Below are 24,542 nucleotides of genomic sequence, written 5' to 3' on the forward strand. Positions count from 1 at the left end.
AGGATGTAATCACTCAGATCACTTTCATACAGCTGCTGTTCCAATTCAACTGAGCTATTCCTTGGTCCTGGGACCCCTTTCCACATCTTGGTTATATTTATTTCCTCTCTCATTTGGTAACCAGTCCTGTCCCACCTTATACCAAGGCCTCTTGGATGATGTTTTCCTTGGTCCCCTGTGAAAGAATGCTCTTCCCTCTTCTCCATACACACATGCTTTGATCCCACACAAAGACATGTATGGAAGGCATGTGCATACACATGCTTTGACTCAGCATCTTTTCTGCACCTGTTGTTGCCCTTTCCACTTTTATTCCTTATGAAAATATTATTAAACATTTCTTATTTCCTTTAACAGAAGGAGAAGCAGGGTTGCTCCCTGGCCGCCATTTGTGCCCCCACACTACTCTGAGACCACGTGTGCTGTGGGAACTCTTAAAGCTTGTTTGGTAAACTGCCGAAAAGCCCTGCTGACACAAAGATACCTGCTTTGAGACACTTCAGTTGCAAGTGTTGCTTTATTACCGATTTTCTGTCTTTACTTTGTACCTAGAAGGCCCTAATGAACTCCTGTACTTAACTACCATTTTCTCTGCCACCCTCTTAAACCTGTAACACTGCCCTAAGCCACCTTGCCCAGTAGAGAATATTTGAGATAAAGGCGGTTGCCAGTGAAGAGTGAGTTGTAAGAGGAATGGATTGAGTAAATGAAGTATTGTTCAGCTGCTCTTGAACTCCGCATTTTTATTATAAATGAAGTTATTTTTCTGTACTTAAAATATACAGTTAAATCCCAGTGCAACGAAAATAGACCCTAATAATATAAAGTGGCAGTATTTGAAGAAAAAAAAGTTAGCTGTCTCAAATGTCAACCAGTTCAATAAAACCTTTTTGAATAAAACCTTTTTCAACTGATTGCAGTCATGGAGGAATTTTGGAAATACTAAAAAAACACAGAGAAGGAAAGGCAATGATAATACAGTGCACATCACTGATAACTTTTTGGTGAATATATGTCTAGTCTGTTGTATATGTATTTTCCCCATGTCAGTGGGTGTTCTCTTACTAAATTTTTTGTAATGTCAATTGAGGATTCCGTTTTTAGGGAGAACCTTAGTTTCTTTAACCACTCTGCTATTACTCATACATTCCGGTTGTAGTTTTTCAACATGAATACTAATGTTGTGAATATCCTTAGGTATAAACCTTGTATGTATCCAGAGTCTTAACTGCTGCTGTGTCAAAAGGAAAACTTGTGTACTTACCAGGCTTTGGGACACACTCACCCCACCAGAAAGGAAGCTTGATCAAGCTTATATTCACAGTCCAACAAGAGTACAGACTTATAAAATAAGTCACTCTGTAGTTTTCAAAGTGTGACCATTCCTGAAGGAAGAGAAACATCCTAATAGAGCATGATACAGGGTTCCAACTGGGAAATTTAATGTTTTTTTCTCCGTAGATTATTTGTGTTCACTTTCTGAGTTTGCAAGTGTTTCTGGTGGCATTTGCATCTTATTTTTGTGACAAGAGCTAATCTTCCCTAAGATGCTAGAGGGAAAGTCTTCGCCCTACACTAAACAGAATGAAAGGCGTTTTTTGAAATTTTTTGTTGTTGCAAACCTCTTCCATCTATCTCCAGTATCCTGTTGGTATTTCTCGAGAGTTGAGGCAGGGTCTGTCCTTTGTCTGTGGTCACCCACAGTTAGTGAGAGCATGGCTCTTCCCACACAGAAAATTACATGAAGGCTGTGTACTAGCGATTAGTTTGGGGAAGGAGATATTCAGCCATTTGATGAAATTATCAGTTAAAAGAATTTTTGGAGAAGACTTTGGAATTTTAATTACTCTTTTTTTAAACATGAAAAGTACCTCAGTTTAAAATAGTTAAGCCAAGGTAATATTAAAATCACTAAATTGTGTTTTGCTCTCTTCTAGTATTAATTTTAAAGACCCACAGTTTGCTGAAGACTACATTTTTAAAGCTGTAATGCTTCCAGGAGCAAGGTAACAGCGATGTGGCCATTAAATATAAACTATCTAGTTTTATTTTGTATGAACAGTGTTTATCCCAGTACTGAATATTGTATTTTCAAATGGTCAGAAAACCAGCACCAGTACTGAAACCAAGTGACTGGGAAAAGTCCAGCAATGGACGGCAGTGGAAGCCCCAGCTTGGCTTCAGTCGGGACCGGCGGCCTGTCCATCTAGATCAGGCTGCATTCAGGACTTTGGGGTGAGTGGTAGGTTGCTATCCTTTGTATATTTTGCTTTTTTGGAATCATTCACAGGCATTAGGTCAATGTTTATGTCATAAATACTTAAGCCTAGTTGGCAAATATTTTAATGACTTTGATGCTTTTATGCTCTTCTTCATTTTTTAAAATTCACTTCCGTTTCTTTGGTATATGTATTATGCTTTGTGTATTGCTTGAGAATTCTGTTATTTTCCCTTAAGAGGTTTTGCTGTCTTTCTGACAGTTATTTCAAAGGAATAAAACATTCTCTTTACCCTCAAGAAAGTTTTAGCTGAATTAATATGCGGCAGAATCTGTTTAAAGTGTTACTCAATATATTACCATATATGTAATGCGTAATACGTAACAAGTACGTAGTATGATACATGATCAATACAATAACTCTTAACTTTGATCCAAATTCCTACTCCTTGGAATTTGTCCTGAGAAAATAATTTTAGAGAAGCATAAAGTTATATGCCCAAATCTCTAATGAATTGTTATCAATAATAGTAATACTCAATGAGAGGAATGGTTTAGTAAACTAGAAGATGTCACTATGGTATTCTGTAGGTGTACATATTATAATTTTGCAGACTATGACAACTATAGGGTAATGTTTGATATAATTGAAAATAGAAAGATACAGAGCAACAATGTATACAGTGATAGCAACAGCATGGGTCCTTAAGGACAAAACTGAAATATGATACAAAAAAGAAAAGTAGACTAACTTTTTGCATGAAGTAATTAATATATTGATTAATTTAGTAATTAGTAATTAAGTAATTAATAAATACCTAAATAATTACCAATTAAGAACCTTGGTGTGGCAAATGAACATATTCTGTCACCATTACTATCCGTGGTACTGTTTTGAACTTTGTTAATTATAAATCTTTTAAGGTTGTGTTCTCTTAATCACATCTAGTAGTAAAGAGACCACTACTAGCATTTATTTAATTTGTGTCAGCTATGATGTGGTGGCTAGATCTATAATTTGTTTTCTGGTTGGTGGGGTCCTTTTACAGCCATGTTATGCCAAGGGGCTCAGGGGCTGGCGTTTACGGCAATGCTGCACCACCACCTGCGACCTATCAGGGAAACTTATACAGGCCACTGTTGAGAGGACAAGCCCAGATTCCAAAACTCATGTCAAGTAAGTTTTTATTAGTTGATTATTTTACATGCTAAGTTAAATATTACAACAAAGGTAAACCAACCTAATCTCATTGCTAAAAAGATTTATCAGGGCAGAGATAGTGGACTTAAAAAACATAATTTAGGAGAACTGTAAGAGAATGCTTCATGTAAATTTTGAAGATACTTTTATCTTGGCTGTGTATAGCTAATTGAATAATATGAACTGGATTTCTTATTTTCATCTGTAACTCTACTAGAGTGAACGTATGCAGAAAGAAATATGTGGAGAGATTGGCTACTTACTTCATTAATACAAGTATTGGGGCAGTTAAATCAGATGCTAGATAAGGAATTGCAACCTCTTAATCGATTGAAAGATGACAGTATCCCTTTCTCATGATGCATATTGTATCTCAGGATTCCTTAGGATAAAGCCAGGCATTGCTTTAGGTAGTTAATACTCCTTTAACTCTGGTTCTATGAAAATCTTGGCCTTTCCCTAACCCCTGGTAACCAGTTTTGTGCACAGAAGTGGTCCAGAAGTGTTACCCATTGAAAATAGTTACATGGTGGGGCGCCTGGGTGGCGCAGTCGGTTAAGCGTCCGACTTCAGCCAGGTCACGATCTCGCGGTCCGTGAGTTCGAGCCCCGCGTCAGGCTCTGGGCTGATGGCTCAGAGCCTGGAGCCTGTTTCCGATTCTGTGCCTCCCTCTCTCTCTGCCCCTCCCCCGTTCATGCTCTGTCTCTCTCTGTCCCAAAAATAAAATAAAAACGTTGAAAAAAAAAAAAAATTAATAAAAAAAAAAAAAAAAAAAAGATTGTTTAAAAAAAAAAAAAGAAAATAGTTACATGGTATTTGAATTGCAGTGGACAGAGGGAAGAAAGAGTTAAAGGTTAGACTTTTCATAGATTCTGTATTAATTTTAAACTGTATCCCCATATTGTTATTTTTGAGTTCCGTGGTTGTGTTCGTTTACCAAGAAAGTAGAAGTCATGTACCAGGTTCTCAAAACCATTTTCTTTGTAAGGTCATTTCTAGTTGTCTGGTTGCTACCCAACCAAACAATGGCAGCATGGCAGCAGGGGGATTTGACTGTAGCAAGATGCTAACATTTGTTAAATCTAAGTGTCATTTATTTAAGTTTCTTTCTGAATGCTTGAAATATTTCATGAAAATTAATTAACAAAAATAGAGGGAGCTGCTGTAAGAAATCTTTTTCAACCGAAGTTGTAGGGGTGCCTGGGTGGTTCAGTTGGTTAAGTGGTTGAGCACCCGACTCTTGGTTTCGGCTCAGGTCATGATCTCATGGGTTCATGGGTTCAGGAGTTCAAGCCCAGATCAAGCCCAGATCAGGGTCTGCGCTGACAGCACGGATGGAGCCTCCTTGGGATTCTCCGTCTCCCTTTTTCTCTGCCACTGTCCCATGTGCGTGCTCTCTCTCTCTCTCTCTGTCTCTCTGTCTCTCTCTCTCTCTCAAAAATAAATAAACATTTAAAAAAATGTTTAAAAAAAAGTGGGGGGGCGCACCTGGGTGGCTCAGGTGGTTAAGCGTCCAACTTCTGCTCAGGTTATGATCTCACGGTTCATGAGATAAAACCCTGCGTTGGGCTCTGTGCTGACAGCTCAGAACCTAAAGTTGCCTTGGATTCTGTGTCTTGCTCTCTCTCTGCTCCTCCCCCGCTCACACTCGGGGTCTCTCTCGCCTTCAAAAATAAACATTAAAAAAAATTTTTTTTTAATAAAAAAAAAAATCAATCTTGGAGTTGTCAAAGAAATACCAGATTAATGTGAAGATTGTTGCGAAGTATTTATGATATGTGCCTACCACTGTTTGCATGCTAATTAAGTTATAAACCCATATTTTAACCTAAAGCCCACCCAGATTTTCCTAATCTAGTATCCAGGAAGAAATGGGTTCTAAAGGTGTCTCTCTCAGAGCCCTCTGTGTTCAGTGTATTCTGTCTCTCTTTCTCTGTATGCTGTGTGGCTTGACATTGAATGGAGCATTATTAGACTCCATGAAAACCATGGAGTTCAGCGGTTTTATTCTATTTAATGAACACAGAAGGGGTACAGAATATTTTTAATGGGTCTTGTGGGGATCTGCTTGGTGCAGTAATTTACTTAATTCCTTTCCCCCCAAGATTCAGCAAATAACATTTCTGTATATTTCCATATATATATTATCAAGCCATGCCACATACAACAAGAGTCTCGTCCCTTTGAAAGAGCTATCTATGCCCTGAAATTTTACTAGTAAATGCTGAAAGCACATCCAGCTTATTGGGTTTTTTTTAATGTTTATTTTTGAGAGAGAGAGAGAGAGTGCATGTGCATGCTCATTTGGGAGCAGGAGAGGGGCAGAGAGAGGGAAACAGAGAGTCCAAAGCAGGCTCCAAGTTGTCAGTACTAAGCCCAATGCAGGGCTTGATGGGGACTGAACTCACATACCTTGAGATCATGACCTGAGCATTAAGTCGGATGCTTAACTGACTCAGCCACCTAGGCACCCCTCCGCAGTTAGGGCCAGCTGTTTATTGACACATTCCTTGCCAGTTCCTTTTATCTAATGGCTCTTCACCATGCACTTCTATCCATAATGGTATCACAGCTTCCAGGTGGGGAAAAAAATTGAGACACAGAATGCTAGAGCCAAGTATAATCTCCGTAGGTTATTTCTCAAGATGATGGTTATGTGGCATTCCTGAGGTTGTTGCGTCTAGTAAACTTTGAGAGATTTGGAAAGAGGTTTGAGTAGCAAAGGTAAAAGCATGTGTTCTCCATTATGCAGCTTCCTTCCATTTCATGTTTCCTAAGGCCCAGTCACTGGGCTTGCTGCCACCATAATCACCCAGCTACTTACTTAACACCTTTTAAAGTCTTTTTTTTTTTTAACTTGATTTATTTTGAATACATAAATTACAGTAAAACCTTAGTTTGCAAGTATAATTCTTTCCAGAAACATGCTTGTAATCCAAAGCACTTTGTATATCAAAGCGAATTTCAAGAACCATTGGCTCAGTTGTGATCATGTGACATTCAGCATCACGTACTACTCGTATCAACTACTCATTTTATCAAGTTAAAATTTATTGGAAATGTTTGCTTGTCTTGCAGAACAAGTTACTCGCAATCCAAGGTTTTACTGTATATCAATACCGTGTGACATGAGTTTGATGTGCTAGTTGTATTTTTTTCAAATATATGTCAAAATAAATACATAACTGTAAAGACAAAAAGCTTGTTCACAGACCCCCAGAAATTGATTGTGTGTATCACTCATGGTATACACTTTGGGAAATGTTGCCTAGATCTTTTAGGGAATCCTAGGCCCACATGAGAATCTGTAAACAAAACATGGATTCCCTTCACAGAAAATCACTCACTCAGTGTGCAGTTTGTATAAATCTGAGTGCTTCATTCTCAGGTCCCCTATCAGTCTGCAGAATTCTTCTCCAACAGTAAGAGAAAGAAGGAAGTCAGAAAGTTCTTTTATTTATCAGGGTCACACCAGAGGTAGAGAATTTCATGTCTTTTGGGGCCTGCAAGTTTATAGTTCTTAGTTTGCCTTCTTTAGGAACAGTTACCTCTTACCAGCATCTGTGCATTTTACTTCAAATAGTGGGGTCACCTCTCCCTTTTTACTACTTTGAGTAACTCCTCATTTGCCATTGTTACAGTTCTTATGAGATCTAATTTGTTTATACTTAGAAAGAGACTTTAATTAGAATCTATTCCAGTTAGTCTCTATTTTAATTACATCATTAAAAATGGGAAATAAGTTTTATAAAGTAGGGATTGACTTAGAGCAAGACACAAGTGGCCCTCTCTGCGTGGTGACTTGTAACATTGAGCTACCTGAGGATTAGTGCTGCCACAACTCTATACTTAACATCTTTTCAAAGGGGATGGGAATGGTAGGAATGAAAACATTTATGGGAAAAAATCAGGAAGAATACGCTATTTAAATTGAGCCTACAGTGGGGAATTTGGGCTTAGAAATACACAGCAAAAAGTCAGGTGGTATTAAGCTTAGAATAACTGGTAGAAAATTCCAGGAGCATAATGGGGACAGATTACAAGGGTGGAGAGGCTGGTTTTTTCCTCCATATTTGTAGTGGCATTTTAAATGAATTTTAACTGTAGTTCTTGTTAATTAAAATGTGGCAGGTAATAAAACAGACTCCCATAATCCCATGATCCTGCAATTTTAAAGCAGTAATTTTTTTCATTATATTCTTCTTATGTGTAATTTTTGAAAATTGGATGATCGTACATGTATTTTCACATATTTTTTTATTAAAATGTAACATATAAAGTTCTGAGTCACAAGTGTACAGTTTGATTAATTTTTATGAAATGAACACACTCATGTAATCACTACCCTGGTCAAGAAGTAGAGGAAGTAGAGGGGTGCCTGGGTAGTTCGGTTAATTGAGTGCCTGACTCTTGATTTCATCTCAGCTCATGATCTCACAGTTGTGAGATCCAGCCCTGTGTGGGGTCTGTGCTGCATATGGAGCCTACTTGAGATTCTCTCCCTCCCACCCTCTGCTCCTCCCCTACATGTGCGCGCGTGCTCTCGCTCTCTCTCTCTCTCTCTCTCTCTCAACAAAACAAAACAAAACAAAACAAAACAAAACGTAGACAGGGACCAGTCTCCAGAAGCCCACCCTTCCCCCCCCCCCCATCATGTGCTTTCCCAGGTGCCACTCTAGCCCATCAAAGGTAATTACTATCCTGACATAGGTGTCATAGATTTGTTTCATCTGTTTGTTTAACTTTATATAATGGGACTCTTACTCCATTAACCTTTTAAAAAATTTGCCCTCTTCTGTTTGACATTTTGTTCTGAGATTTATCCATATTGTTGCTGCAAATTTCATCGCTTACACTGTTCCATCAGTGACTACATCACCATTTCCCTCTCCAGTTGGGGTTGTGTTTGGGTCTGTCAGTTTGGGGCTGCTGGAGTAGCACTGCTGTGAAATTCTTATGTTTCTCAGCACACATAATATAAACATCTCTGATTAGTATGGACTAGTAGTAGAATTGCAAGGTCAGGGTTCTGCACACATTCACCTGTAGTGAATAAGTTTCCCAAATTACATTCAGTTTATACCAGTTTGCATTCCTTTATCAGTGCAGGGAAGATCCAGTTACTCCACATTCTAATCAACCCTAAATATTATTAGGCTTTTCACTTTTAGCCATTCTACTGGATGGGTAGTGGTCTCCCACTCAGATTTGAATTAGCATCTTCTTGATGCTTACTATAGTTGAGCTTTTTTCATATTTACTGACCCTTGAACATTTGTGTGTGTGTGTGTGTGTGTGTGTGTGTGTGTGTGTGTGTGTGTGTGTGTAATATGCCTGTTTGAGCCTTTTGTCCATTTTTCTACTGGGTAATCTGTTCCTTTTGCTTTATTAGGAGTTCTTTTATATTCTGGTTATGAGATTATTTTTATATTGGGAATACCGTTTTCCACTATCACTGTTAGTTTTCCTTCTCACTTTAACTGGCATCAGGTGAGGAATAGGTTTATGCCAACATTTGGGAACTCTGGGTGAAGAGCAGTGGGAATTCTTTGTATTCTTGTAGCTTTTCTGTAAGTGTTGAAATCACAATAAAAATTGAGGACAAAAATATTCATAGATGTTTGATGTGTGTTGGTGTTTTTAGAAGTAATATTTTAAATGTCATTTTCCAGTTGCTTGTATGTAGAAATGTAGTTGGTTTTTTAGTTTTTTTTTAATTTTTTAAATGTATATTTGTTTTTGAGAGAGAGAGGAGGGGAAGGGCAGAGGAGAGGGAGACACAGAATCCGAAGCAGGCATGGGGCTCAAACCCACAAGCCATGAGATCATAACCTGAGCCGAAGTCAAACGCTTAACCAGTTGAGCCATGTAGGCACCCCAAAACGTAGTTGATTTTTGAATTTGACTTTGTATCCAACAACCTTACTAAAATCATTTATTCTGAAAGTTTGTATATTCTGGACTTTATGCCTACATAATCATGTGATCTGTAAGTGGTGACAGTTTTGTTTATTGACTTTCTAATCTTCATGCCTTTTGGTCTTTTTTGCTTTATTGCACTGTCTAGGACCTCTGGTGTAATTGGGTAATGGTAGACATCCTTGTTTCATTCCTAGCCTTAAAGGGAAAACTTGTAATACTTCACCATTAAATAGTGATGTTTGCTGGGGTGCCTGGGTGGATCAGTCAGTTGTGTCTGACTCTTGATTTTGTCTTAGGTCATGATCTCACAGTTTGGGGGATTGAGCCCCTCATTGGGCTCCTCACTACAGTGTGGAGCCTGCTTGGACGCTCGCTCTCTCTCTCTCTCTCTCTCTCTCTCTCCCTCTCCCCTCCCCCACCCTGCTTGTTCTCTCTCTCTCTCTCAAAATAAATAAATTAAAAAAAAATAAATAAGCAAATACGTTTACTGTAGTTTTTTTTTCTTTTAGATAAGAAATATTGAACAAGTTTTTTTCTGTTTCTTGTTTCTAGTGGGTATTGAATTTTATCAAATGCTTTTCCTCCATGTTGAGATGGTAATGATGTTGTTTGTCTTTCCTTCTGTTATGTGGTTAAAGCAACTTGGCATTAACCATTGGTAATGATATACCAATACCAGGTATTATCATTTTTTAAAAGTCCTTGCTAATTTGATAAGCAAGGAATAATATATCTTTGTTTTAAGGGATAATTTTTAAAATTGGTACTTTGATCCTAATTTTTACTAACCAGTTTTTCCTTAATAAATTTCCTATTCATGTATAAGAGCTTCTTAAAGCTCTTTTTAAAGTAGAAGAGTGCACAGTTACATCTCCTTTCTAAAATCACAGCTCTGTTGGTTATGGAAAAGACTTGGTGGTTGTTTTAGTTAGGGAAGGATGATGAAGATCTGAACTGATCTGTGGCAAAGTGGATTCAAAGTGGAGAAGATAGGAGAGGAACAACTGAAGGGCTGGATAATTGAATATGTTACACGAGGGAGAGAAGATGAGGCTCACTTTTGCACTGTGGACACCTGGGTGACTAATGAGAATTTGGAAATCCAGGAGGGTAAAGGAATACGGAAGAATATGCTGAGTCTGATTTTTGTGCACGTTGAAGTACCTGAAGACATTGAAGTCATCTGCTGGTAGTTAGTAATATGGTCTGATTCTTGCTCAGCAGAAAGGAGAGGGTTTGGAGAGAGAAAATTGGGAATCAAGCCAGAACTGTAAAAGCTTTAGAAGGATTTGGATAAGTAAATGAATTTTAATTGCCCTTGGTTATAAGAGAACCTAGAAAAGCTTGGGGTTCTGAGAGTAGACTTCCTTGAAGGCAGCCATGTCATTTCACAAGTTATTCCCTGATAATAATTGTCCTAATCTAGAATGGTCACTGCAAGATAGTAAATTGGTCACAGTTAATATGATGAGCCCAGAGAAATGGTGCCCACTATCAAGAAAGGAAATCCCGGGGCCCTCGAGTGTCTCAGTCAGTTAAGTGACTGACTCTTGATTTTGGCTCAGGTCATGGTCTCATGATTTGTGGGATTGAGCCCCGTGTCGTGGTTAGTGCCGAACCTGCTTGACATTCTCCCTATCCCTCTCTCTGCCCCTCCCCAGCTCACACATGGTGTGCTCACTCTCTCTCTCTCTCTCTCTCACAAGAAATAAATAAATAAATAAATAAATAAATAAATAAATAAATATTTAAAAATAATAAATGATAGATCAGCCTTCTTTTTTATAGAATCTTGAGCTGTAAAATTTGATCAGAAATAGTTTTAGTAAAATGGAAATCTAATAAGCCATTTAATTTTTTTTGATGTTCGTACTGTCATAGCTGTTTTCTTCATGTGGTGCAAAATAACAAGACAGACCATTTGGTCAAACTCTATCTGCTGTAGATGTTTCTTACTGTTGGTTTGTGATTTGTCTTTGATGTGTCAGTTTTTGGCTGATGAGTAATTGGCCCGGGTACTGAAAACTTGTTGGAGTCAAGTGCAGTCTTGAGCATTCCATGTGAATGAAGCATTTCATTTCTGCAACCCAGAGAACCCAGTATGTCACTTCACTTCATTTCAGTTGGTAAACTTGTCAATTAGTCGCATTTGAAAAGTGATTTTTGATTAGTGCAATCAGTAAACATGGAATCTTTCCTGTGATTGCCATGCTGATTAGGTAAATTGTCACTTGAGGAGCTATTGGTGAAGCCTTGGTTTATATGGCCTTAGAGCTTTAGAAAAGAGATAAGTTTTTAAAGACCAAAGGAAAAAATTAACTGTCATTTTTCCTCTCTCGCCTGTGCCTTTCTGAAGTGCAATTCACTGCTTCAGAATTTTTTTTTCTCCCTCTCAAATGGATCTTCTGTTAGAGCCATACAAATGAATGATAATAAGTTTGTTTTACCTTCTACTTCATTACTTATCAGCCAGGAAATATTTCTGCTTTATGAATACTTAAGGGCTATATATATTTCTCAGAGCCACACGAAGAGATCTGTTTAAAAGTAGCCTTAAAGGTTTTCTTTGATCCTTTTTATTTTTCTTTTATGGGTTGAAAGCAAGAGATGTTTTAATAATTGTGTTAGAATTTTTACGTCATAGGAAATTTGCTTAGATTTTAACAAAAAACTATAGTTTTTGCATGTGCTGAGTTTGCTTATGTAAAAACACTTGTTCTGGAAGTGAGAAATAGTAAAAAGCAAAGTAGAGTGGGAAGTACCTGTAATACTAAAAGTGATGGAATACGGACTTTGGCCATTTGTCTAGGCACTTAGAGTTATGTGAGTAGACTATTGAGAGGGTTCCTTCTTCCCAAAGAAAGTATTCATAGCTAATGAACTTTATATTCCAGTTCTACTTACAGATCTTGTTGTGCTTAATCTAACCAGTAGCGTATTTGAACCTAATCAACATGTGTTCTTGATCATGGTGACTTTCCCTCCATTGGTACTGTTTCTAGGAGAAGATATACAAGCTTTTTTTCTGTCTTTATTGGTCATGAAACATTAGGATAAGCATTTCTGAAGGTTTTTGTTAATGTAGATGTATCTTTCTGTTACCTTCACTTGATTTTAAATTTATTAGGGATCCTGTTTGGAAGCTTCTGTTAAGTACCATGCAGAGTTTGTATTCTGTGGAACCAGAATCACACAATTCAGTCTTCATGGTAAAAAAAAAAAAAAGGGCATGTTTCCAGGGGTAATTACCACTTGATCCTGGGACATGGACATATGAAGTACAGAGCTAGACAGGGATCAAATGAAATTCACTGTATTTCCTTTGACTTTTGTTAAGCTAATTTTCTATATGTAAGACACTTAAAATACTTCTGGAAACATTTAAACTAATTCTCACTAAACTAATTTGTGTGCAATATATGAATAGACCAATGCACTTCAAGTTTAACAAGGTAATGATCAGAGAAAGTGGCGCAAAAGTTGATTTTACTTTCAGTAGATCTCTTTCTCATAAATGGTAATGTGTTGAAAGTCATGTATGTTTTGAGGTAAGTGTGTCTTATGTTTTTCCGAATAAACCATACAAATGATGATTGCTGTTTTTGTAAAAATTTCTGGTTTTACCTCTTAGGATTATGATTTTTTTCTGATTGTGTTTGGTCTGTAGTAGTGATTCATAAGTTATTCTGGGCCTGTAGAGATCCTTTTTGCCCTGTTTTCTGTGGGTTGTGTGGTAAGCCTCGTGAGTTCCCATTCAGGTTTGGAATTTCTAATGACCACTGTGAAAACTCCTCAGCAGTGTTCCTCAATTCGACCATTACTAGTCTGGTTTTAAGAGAAGAAAAGAGACTTAATTGAAATTGACTAGAGATACCACATTTTCATTCAAAATGGGTTTCTGCATGAAAGTAATGGTGGTGAAAGTTTCCTGCTCCTTTGTAAGAGAAGCATCTCTTCTGGGTTTGGCTGCTGGACACTCAGGCTGGCCGAGGAGCAGTAGGCTATGGTTGCACCCCTGCCCTGGCCAAGGGTCGCCTCTCCACGTAGGGAACTTCCTTCAGGTGGCATAGTCAACCTTGTCGAGGCCAGGGGAGTCCAAGGCAGTAGTAGTGGGTTGTTCACACTGGAATCATGTGAACAGCCAGGTCCTCTACTTGTACTTGTTCCATATTCTCCTTTATGGGGCTTTTAAGCACAATTTTACTTTTCTTTTTCTCCGTTTTTTGTTTTTTTTTTTAAAGTAAACCTAGACTGTGTTTTTTTGGTTTCTACCCAGAGATAAGCTTTCATTTCTTCTTTCCTTTAAGAAAGTAATTTTGAAAAGCATGTTTCTAGTTTGTGTTTCCATTAAAATGTGAGCCTGAATACATTATGGTAAGCCTTGTTGTCCTTGGGTCTTGGGAATCTGGAGGAGGTTACTGTCCTCACACAGTGAACTCATTAGACAACTCCTGGAACCAGCTGTTTTAATTAGGTCACACACGGACCCCACTAAAGAAGGGTGGCTAAGGTGACTGTGAGACTGGAGACGGGAATGGAGTGGCAGTTGGTTAACACTGACCTTCTGAGCCACTGAGTGCCTTCCTGACCAGTGTTTGGGGCTGCTCCTTTCAGCTCCTTTACATGCAGAACCAGGAGCCATGTAATTGTTTCTTGGAGTTAGATATTGCCAATTCAGCTTTGTGTTAGGGGAAGAGGTTTGACTCAGAAAACAATAGGAAAGTGGGCGGTCCCTTTATTAGCATCTCTCTGGCCTGTGTTGGGAGAGATGTGTGGGCTACACTTTATAATAGCTAGGTGAGGGCAGGGTTCCTTCCAGTTGCTGTGCTTAGGGGGAAAATTTCAGGATTTCTATTGAAGTTACTATTCTTTCAGTTTGTATTTATGGAAAAGAACCTAAATCTTTACCTTTCTTTTGCACAGTATTTAAAATAAAAAATGTGAAAAATATATACCTTAACATACACATGCACACATACATAGGCAGTGAGAGAGAAATGAGAGTATAATGACCAGGGTTCCTAAAACTATGTTTCATTATCAAAGGAAAAATAATAAAGCAAAACATTTACTGACCCAGTTGATTTTATATCTTTGTGCATTTGCATTGTGTATAATTATGCTAGTTTATTTGGTTTATATTCAATCTTAGATTTTTTTCAAGAATTTTTAATCACAAAAGTATATAGGTAGCTGAATCATGATTACTTCTTAATTGGATTGTGTTTGTTGTTTTTGTTGTTTTGTTTTCTTTTTTTGGTGTTGAGTTGTAGAAGTTCTTTATATATTTTAACCCCTTATTGGATATATGATTTGCGAATATCACTAGGTTGTCTTTTTTGTTTTGTTGATTGTTTCCTTTGCTGTGCAGAAGCTTTTTATTTTGATGTAGTCCCAATAGTTTTTGTTTTTGTTTTTGTTTTTGTTTCCCTTGCCTCAGGAGTCATATCTAGAAAAAAGGTCCTGTGTCCTTTGTCAGAGGAATTACTGCCTGTGTTCTCTTCTAGGGTTTTTATGGTTTTGATTACATCTTAAAATTTTCTGTTAACCCTTCCCTGTTTATTTTCCAGATATGAGGCCCCAGGATTCCTGGCGGGGTCCTCCTCCCCTTTTCCAGCAGCAAAGATTTGACAGGTAATACTAAAGCAGACATGACTTTTAAGTATTTTTCCACATCAACATTTGAGGTTTGGGCTTTCTCCATGGTTTGAAATGTACTTTGTTCCCTCCAAACAGTTTCTGTTGTGTCTGTTCTTTAGACACAGATGGCTAACACGTTGAACTAAAAGACTCCTGTTTATATACTTTCCTACTTTTCTTGGTCCTTGGCCTTTTATTTTATTGAATGTTTTAAGGTGCCCTGAAAAATGCAACACAGAGAGCTTAAAATTGTATTAGATTTTGGTCAGGCTAAACAAATTTCTTTTTAGAAGGGTTGCGCAGCTTAATGAGGCATAACTAATGGTGTTCCACTTTTATCATTTCTGTGCAGGCAACACAGCATTAGTACAGACCGACCATTGATTCTTGCTACAAACCTCTTGAAGTCCTAATCAGCTTCTTTGGTACAACTTTTTCAGGGCTGACAAGCCTATTGTAGGGCAGTGTCACTGTAGGTCAGTAGTTATTAGTTGCCACTGAAAACAGTTTCTTTAACTACTTAAGACTGAACTGAATTAAACGCAGAAGGGACTCAGAAGAGGATTATGGGATCTGCAGTCTAATAAGTACCGTGGACTAGGAAGAGTGTGACATGGTTTAATAACGAGGGATGTTTGACTTGTGTTCTTTCATTGATAAGTTGTGTGCTCCTAAGTCAGGTGGTCTCTGCACAACAAGACCACTAGGCATGTTATGAATAATTATAGTAACATCTGTAGAATAATTTTTTAGAGGGCGTTTTTAAGATCTATCATTTTATGCTGGTTTTGCCAGCATCAGTAAATGCGGAAACCAATGAAGCCCATACTAAGGCTTCCCTCTTTGCCTTCCCAGTTCTAATCTGTTTTGTTTTTCTTGCCTTTACCTCTGATGTGTTCATATCTGAAATGAATAAAATGTGTTAGGAACAGGGTTATAAATGATGCTCCCCTTTTAAGAAAACTTTCTTTAGACACTCTCAGACATCATTACATTATTTTTTTCAAGAAGGTAAAAGAAATCATGTTACTCGGTTGCTTTAATAGTATCGACTACTTAGTGCAAGCTGTTTTTTCATTTTCAGATGACTGATACAATGCCTGTATTTATGTTTTGTTCAGTATAAGTGCTCAGAGAACACCATATGCACTACTTCAGCATCCTCAGGATAGGACCATTTTCAAACAAATTAAATGAGTAAGGGGTAAATCTTTCCTAAATTACAAATGACCACATTAGAACTGATCTCATTTTAAATAACCATCCTTCTGCATTAAGTTTGTTGAGTTTGATTTTCAGGCAATTTCTCTACTTCTTTCCCATATCGTTAATAATCACTGACATTTATTGTCTGCCTATCATGTGTCTGCACTTTGTAAATATACCTTTAGAAACATGACTTCATTCATTCCTCCTAGCAACCCTTTGAAGTAGATCTTGCTTGTTTTTACAGATGAGGAAACCTAGGCCCACAAATCTGACAGCTTACCTAAGGTTTCTCTTCTGTAGCATTCTTACTAAGAAACTTTCACTTGAATGAGCAGAGTTCATCAGAACACTGATTTGAGCATAATGTTATAGTAAAGCCGCCGGGACTTAGAGGAAGTAAAGGGTCTCCTTCCACTTTTGAGGAGGTGCTCATTTTTCATTCCCAGCGGCTCTCCTTTCCTGTGTACACTAAAAGATTCTCTAAGATCATCACCATTGTCCTGATATCCATTGGGTTTTTGTTCTTCTGCTCTAGCCAAGTACTGGTATTATCCTGACTGCCTTTGTGAACCCTGCAGATTAGGAGCAAGTTTTGTGGGGCATTCATTTTTGGTTTAGCTTTAGTCTGAAACTGGAAATCATACCTTAAGCCAAATGTTAAATGTGAGCTTAATAGAAGTCTGTCTTATGTCTTAGACTGTGGTCTTTTAAGAAACATACCATTTATTCCTAAAGAAAACAGAGTTTGAATTTGGCATTCCTAAACTTGTGCGTTAGCCTGTTAGCAAATGCAGTGAGTACATCGCTCACTTCTGGAGCACTTGCCAGTCTAACCATTCTGACTTCACAAGATGTAGAGGAGAAGATACACACTGGCAGTCACTTTGACTTTGCTGAGATGTCACAACTAGTAAGTAATAGAATTCTTACTGGAACCAGTTTTACTGATCCTTATTAGTTCAGTAGTTGCCTGCCACATGATTTTGAGTGTTTGGTTGAGAGCCCTACTAGAAAAGAAAATGTTGAGTGTACCTTTTTTTTATGAAATACATGGTTTCTTGAATATTTTCTTACTTTGAGATAGTATCTGTAATCCATATGTTCATTTAAAAATGCAATAGGAACACTGCTTCTCCCCCCCCCACACACACACACACATGCACACACAGACAAGCCAGTGCTAACTTTGAGTTAATGGTAAACAGAGCTTTCGAGTTCTGCCCTATTGTCTGTAATTCTTGCTAGTGGAGGCCTTCTCTTTTCTGGCCATAATCAAGGTGGCCATTTAATTTTTAACATATGGCCATTAAGTTTAGTTAGTCTTTGAAAATCTTTAAAAATTTCGCCATATATATAAATTAAAAATATCCAAATTGGTAGTAGTTACTTCGCATTGCCAGCTACTTTCCAAAACAGAAATTTGGAAACTTAAGAATATTGTTGCCATAGACAAAAACTAAGAAAGAGACTCCTAACTATAGAGAACAATCTGGTGGTTACCAGAGGGTACGAGGTAAGGGGGGAAATAGGTGATGGGGATTAAGGAGTGCGCTTGTCCTGATGAGCACAGGGTGATGTATGGAAGTGTTGAATCACTATATTGTACATCTGAAACTAATATAACAATGTATATTAACTATACTGGAATTAAAATATTTTTTTTTTCAACGTTTATTTATTTTTGGGACACAGAGAGACACAGCATGAACGGGGGAGGGGCAGAGAGAGAGGGAGACACAGAATCAGAAACAGGCTCCAGGCTCCGAGCCATCAGCCCAGAGCCCGACGCGGGGCTCGAACTCACGGACCGCGAGATCGTGACCTGGCCGAAGTCGGACGCTTAATCGACTGCGCCACCCAGGCGCCCCATAATATTTTTAAATAAATATTAAAAAAAATAGAACGTTAACAGTAATGTTAAAAAAAAAAAAAAAAAGTGTTGCCATCCATGATGCCAAATGCCTCAGATAGGTTGCCTCAATAAATAGCTACTAATTTAAAATAGTTGAAATCTGTCAACCTCAATGCTTCTGTCCCAGATTTAAATAGAAGGCAAATTATACTTGTAACTATTTGCAAATTAATATAATTAATATAGAAATACGGTAAACTTATGGAAAGTAAGGGATTCTCTGCCAGTAAAAAGGAAAAGAGGGTAATTCCTGTCCCTCTTACTGTTTTTTCTGTTTAATTTCAACTAAATTATTTTTATTAAAAAATTACTGAAAAATGTTTTAAGTAATTATTATGAACAAAGAGAGGACTTTGTGTTTTTAAATTTTGGCTTTGTTTCTAACCTATTTTTAGAACATAAAATAATGTAAAAATGCATTTATAATATATTCCATCCATGCGAGCAGATTTTCCAGAAGCTCAATTGAGTGAGTTTGATCATTGCAGAACTGAAAAAAAAATTGGTTACAGTTAACACAACGTGTGAGTTGCATTTTTGGTATGTGGGTTTTGTGTGAATGGCCCAGTTTTGATGAGCCTCCTTGGTTATAGTACAAAACATTAACCCCCTCCCTCATGAAGAGACCATTCCTATCTCTGTAGAGCTGTTCTTGCTAAAATATATTTGTATTAATAACAAACCTGAAAAATAATTAAAAGCCTGAATATATGGATATTCTTTCTGAGATACAGATTTTTTTTTAAATTTAATTTTGATTCACTTACAGCAAATTTTATATTTATTAGAGCTCTGGTTTCACCACTAACTAGAAAACAGTATTGGCTGGCTTCTCTGGAGTTCTTCAGAGTCGTTCTTTGAGCCATCACACAAAAAGAATTATCTTTGGTGTTAAAAAAAAAAAAAAAAAAGCAAGTTCCAAGTGAAGGCAAGGAGAGTAGCAGGGTGGAGAAGATGGACTGAGGCTTGAATAGCTGTGAGAAAATTGGACTACCCAGTAAGCCCAGCTCTGAGCTCCCATCCTCGAAGACCTGGGAGGTGAAATTCTTGTGCTGGTATGGTTATCATTAATACGAGTCAGTGCTTTAGCAGTTTTAAAGTTTGACTGTAATTTCTCCTAACATCTGTAATGGCCCCAAAGCATGTTGTGTTGAAATATATTGGAGAATTTTGCTTCTGTTTATTCTTTTTAGTGACTGTTCTATAAAATGGAAGTTGAGGAAAATGTCTCAAGGAGAAAGTTGTGTCTTAAATGGTGATTGCCTTTCTTAGAAGGTGTATCTTTGCTACCTTGTTTATGTGACGGTTTTAAATTATGATTTAATACAGCATACCTGTAGCTTTGTATCTGCAAAGTTAAAATAGGCACTTGAAGACAATTAAAACATTTCTTTTGACTAGTAATCTGGGCCGGCAAACTGGGTTATAATAGCTGTTGAATCTGTGTTCCCATGTAAACTGTACACCAAATGCCAGTCAGCCCATGCCAATTAGTGCTCATGTTGCTAGGTCACCATGGTCAATTGTAAGCTGCATCAATAGAACTTGAAAAGATTTCCTCCTGATCAGACCTTTTGACATATTGAGCAGAATAATGGATGGGAAAAAACAGCCAAGTCCCCTACCCTAGATTCAAAATACTGAGCAGTAAGAATTCATTTACAACCTGCAATTAACTAGAAAGAATGGACTCCAAGAACGAATCTAGACATTTTTAAAAATCAAGCCCATTTTCCTGTCTTGTACATGTTTACACTTCGGATAGCATCTTAAATGTAGCCACCTCGGTGATCTTGAGTCCAAATCTTTGGGTAACCAAACAGAAAATTTCACAGTTGAAAATGAGCAAAATATTTTAAGTCCTACCTTTCTGATTCAATGGAGTTTAAGTACCTTTTTAAAAAATGGTGATACTTTATGAAACATGTTAGACTACGTTGAATATCAGGGACATAAATGTCACTCTAATACTGTGTGTCCCATTTGACAAATGGCAAATTAGATCGTCCTAAGATTTGGAGATGATGCTGGATAGTTTGAGACAATGGGCTGTATAACAGATATGACTTCTAATGCCAACATGATTCTTCTCCACAGAGGCGTTGGGGCTGAACCTCTGCTGCCATGGAACCGGATGCTCCAAACCCAAAATGCAGCCTTCCAGCCAAACCAGTACCAGATGCTAGCTGGACCCGGCGGGTATCCACCCAGACGTGATGATCGTGGAGGGAGACAGGTGATACAGCGTGGGCCATGGGACAAAAAGCCTGCTGCTCGCCTTATACTTAGCATATTTTCTTAAAAACATTTCTGGAAAAGGTCACTGATAGAGTAGCTCAGCTGAACTTGGCTCCCTCATTGTAAAATGTATATAGGGTGATAATCTGCCTTACTAAAATCTGTTACACCATGAAGAATTTTCATCCCCAAGGCTCTTTCAATCATAGCAGTCAGTGGTATTTAGCACAAATAGGGCCAGTTGCCAAAACCTATTTTTTTTTATCATTTAAGGATGTTGTTTTTTAAGTAGAAACTAGATCTCATGATAGATATTAATGTTCTAGAAACTGAAAGTAAGAATCTATCCTTTTAACCTTTTAACCTTATTCATCTTAGAAGTCTCCTATCTTGATTCATCAAATACCCTTTTTCGTGGAAAGAAATCTCTCCTTCATCATACGTTTTTTGTTTTTTGTTTTTTGTTTTTTGTTTTTTACCAAATTTAAATAGCCATACTTGATTCAGTATAATAATTCCTAGACAAATGTATTTGGTATGTGTAAGCTTCACTTTCTTCTCTGTAAAGCATCCGGTTTTAGCATATTTAAGCCAGAGGTCTATTTGTCTCAGTCTATTTGTCCCCCAGCCATTTGACACCCTGGTCAGTATTTACATGCTCTGCAATCAAATCCTAGCCAGAGAACAGGGTCAGAATGCTGCAATTTAGTGTTTTAGTGTGTGTGGTGTTCATGGAGTTTGGCACCTGCGGTGATGTGAAGTGGTTTTAAAATTGCTTACCTGGTATTGCCTGCAGGTCTTTTGCAGTGCTTTGAATATTAATTTTCATATGCAGGTTCTTGCCATGCATCCCTTTATGTAAGACTGCTCTTTTGACAGCTAAGAAAAAAAAAATTATACTTTTTTGTGTGTGTTCTTATAAGTGTTCACTTCACAAGAAAATAATCATTTTAATTATCTTTTGAGAGAATTTTGTTACAATCCATTAAAGTCTGTTCATAGACTTTACTTTGAACACTGTCAGCCCAAGATGTCTAAAAATCCCATCAATGGTTTGAGACTATTTATGTTAGAGAGTTGATGGGATGATACTAGGCAGTCTAAATAATGAGTATTATTGAAATGGGGACATACTTATAAACTAGAAAAAACCCTGGAGAATCTTCAGTCCAACCACCTCATCTTCCAATTCGGAAACTGAAACCACGTGGTGCCTGCACTTGGGCAACAGAGTTGGGGCCTGGTTGCCCTGTCCTTCTGATCCTGGTTCATCATGTTTCCCATCTCCTTCAGAGGCCTTCCTTGTAAGGGACTCTCTGCTGTTATAGCAGGTAAAATAATTATTCACTTAGAAGATATAAACTAGTTGGTAAGTTTGTAATTCTTTTAGGACCTTTTAGAAATACATTTCTTTTTCTCAATCTCTCTTTTCATGGAGATACTTTTTATTAAATCAGGTTTTGAAACACTATTAATTGCAGAAGTTCATTGTTAAAAACAATGTTAATTATGATCCCAACTGTATTTTAGTGAGGTTTATATGACTCATAATTTAAACTACTCCGTGACAACATGGGGGCAGGACAGTCTGTTTCAGAATCCTGGAAGCCTAGAAAGGAATTTTGATGGAATCTTATGTTGTGCAGAAATGTTATTTGCAAGTCTACTAGGATATGTTATGAATGTCACCGGTAATTGTTCATGTAACAATCTAATGTGTTACTTAATACACTACAATTTATAGCTAAAAAAAAAAAAAAAAAAAAAAAAAATCCCTAAAATAAGTAGTTCATTAGGCCTCAACTCACTTAGCAAGCTCTTGCCTTGGTTAAGCAAAAATGACTTTTCTAGTGTAATATGTCTAAAGATGATGTAGGCATCTTACTACAGTGTGGCTTGAATTAATGCCAGGGATGGCAGGGAAGATTGAGAACCACAGAACACTTAACTATAGTTCATTTGTGTACATTGTAGGGAATTTCTTCAGTGCCTGTTATGGCTCATTTGGGTAGTTTTCAGCAGTAGCATTTGTGCTGGAGTCCAGCCTTGCAACGAGCTTTGCATAAAACTGGGGGCCCAAAGCACCTATTTATGAGACACCTTCCATATGATATACTTTTAAGACAGCTTCTTTATGGTGTGTTTTTCCAGAGCAATGTAAAATTAATTTCTTTGCAGAGGTGTTATTCCAGAAAATAAACTCTTGCTTTTGCTTATTTTCAGGGATATCCCAGAGAAGGAAGGAAATACCCTTTGCCACCACCCTCAGGAAGATACAGTTGGAATTAGGCTTTTGTAAAGCTTTCCCAAATCCTTTCATCGTTCTACAATTTTATGCTATTTGTGGAAAGATTTCTTTCTCAAGTAGTAGTTTTTAATAAAACTACAGTACTTTGTGTATTTCTTTTAACTGTGTATATTTCTACTGATCTGATCTCACTGTTTATGTTGCTTTCCAAAGATGTGTGTTGCATAATACAGTGGATCTGAATTTATTATTGCTTGTAAAACACATTTGATGGAATAGGAATACTGGTTTTTCATTATGGTTAAAAATCAAACCAGCTGTGGATTTTAAAACACAGTGTATTCTAGATCATCTGAGATCCATGCTGATTTTTAATGCACAAGAATTAGGTATGAACTCTTGAGTTGGAACCCTCAGCCAACTAGAGTATATATTGTTCAGTATTTCTTTGGAAACATTTCATTAATGTACTTGTCTTATGAAAATTTCTGAACTTTAGTAAAAAAAAAAAAAAAAAAAAAAAAAAACCTCTGGTCTCCTGTGTCCTTATTCTTTTATAGTTTTTAAACATTGAAAATCTTGGCCAAATGTGTTTTTTTTTAAGTCATTTTTTTCAGAAAACTATTTCTATAATTAGATGTCAAAAGAAAACCAATGTAGCAAGAAAACCCAGCCATCTCCTATATTAATAAGTATGTCAGCTATTGATTTGACTATACCTTCTCTGTGAGAATAAGTTAACGTACATTTTATAAACTTCATGTAGACTTGTACTCCAGTTTTAAGGACTTGTTTTAAATCTTTAAGGTGAAAAGTTTAATTCATAGCTTATTAGTCTGTACTCCTTAGCATGTTTTTTACGTTATAATAGATTTGTTTTCACTCATTTTTTTTCTTGCTACTTAGCACACTGTTATTACTCCTTATATTTATGCTTGCATTTCACACATGGCACTTGCACATGCATTTTCACTTGTTTGCCAGGACAAATTTACACACACACACACACACACACGCGCGCGCGCGCTTGCTGCTTTGTTTCCATTTGCCTGTTCTAGCCTAAGATTGTAGAAAAAGGCTTCTCTTTGACCTTCTGACTTAGGACATTTTTGCTTTAATATTTCAGCTAAGGCACACTTGTTACTCTTAGCCTATGTGGAAAAAAGGCCACCTTAACCTTGAATAGGAAGTTATTTTGAAGCTATTGAGTTCTTTGCTGGTGATGGGTGAATAGAGTAGGGTCCTTTATTGTTGAGACAAAGCATCTCTCTGCTGGGCATTAACAACACAACTATTGTATATTAACCTTCACAATACATTAAAGTGATAACACCTTCTGTTAAATGTCTCTATCTTCCAAATACTACAAATGAATAGCCATCTAAATCAAGTATTGCATATTCCAAAGGAGCCCATATAAATGTCTTCCTGTCTGTAGCTTTATAGACACCCCAAAAGCACACTTTGACAGAACCTATATTTTCTCAGATCTTTTAGGTTTTAATTTTAAGCTATCATGAGCTTGTCTATAAAGTAATTGTTTTTGCTTGGCCTTTCAATTACGTGTAACTGTTAAGTTTGAAAACGAACGTTTAGAGTATTTTGAAGACATTTAAGCAAAAAAGCCTAATGGAAAAGCTGTGCCTGCCTCCTAGATTCCCTCTTAGAGGTTTGGTGCCCCGCAGCACACCTGCCAGCCAGCTGAACCCTCACTTAACGGGCCTTCTCCGTTCCTTCACCCTTGCTACCTCTTCTCCCTTACTCTTCCTCTCCTTCCCACGTCTGAATCTGCCAGAAAAAAAATGCATTCTATTCAACAAGTGTAAACGCTTTTTAGAACTTCAAATAGAATATTTAAAGCTATAAACATTCCCTCCGCATTCAGGTGTAAAAATAGTTAATGGGCCAGATTTAAATAATTATCTTTAAGACACAGTAATTCGGGGTCTAATAT

At 37.3% G+C, this 24,542-nt stretch overlaps 1 protein-coding gene across 2 annotated transcripts in view; it reads left to right on the forward strand.

Annotated features, from left to right (window-relative positions):
- Positions 1-22,740, forward strand: part of XRN2 (5'-3' exoribonuclease 2) — a 78,942-nt gene extending 56,202 nt beyond the window's left edge. For both annotated transcript variants that reach the window (XM_045445470.1, XM_045445472.1), the window contains 6 exons: positions 1,938-2,006; positions 2,104-2,235; positions 3,268-3,395; positions 14,912-14,975; positions 20,200-20,338; positions 22,564-22,740. In XM_045445470.1, coding sequence (XP_045301426.1) covers positions 1,938-2,006; positions 2,104-2,235; positions 3,268-3,395; positions 14,912-14,975; positions 20,200-20,338; positions 22,564-22,629 — 598 coding nt within the window. In that variant the 3' untranslated portion in view covers positions 22,630-22,740. The remainder of the gene's footprint in view (positions 1-1,937; positions 2,007-2,103; positions 2,236-3,267; positions 3,396-14,911; positions 14,976-20,199; positions 20,339-22,563) is intronic.
- Positions 22,741-24,542: the final 1,802 nt, after the last annotated feature.

The sequence above is a fragment of the Leopardus geoffroyi genome, chromosome A3, assembly GCF_018350155.1.
Source record: "Leopardus geoffroyi isolate Oge1 chromosome A3, O.geoffroyi_Oge1_pat1.0, whole genome shotgun sequence".
NCBI classification, from domain to species: Eukaryota; Metazoa; Chordata; class Mammalia; order Carnivora; family Felidae; genus Leopardus; species Leopardus geoffroyi.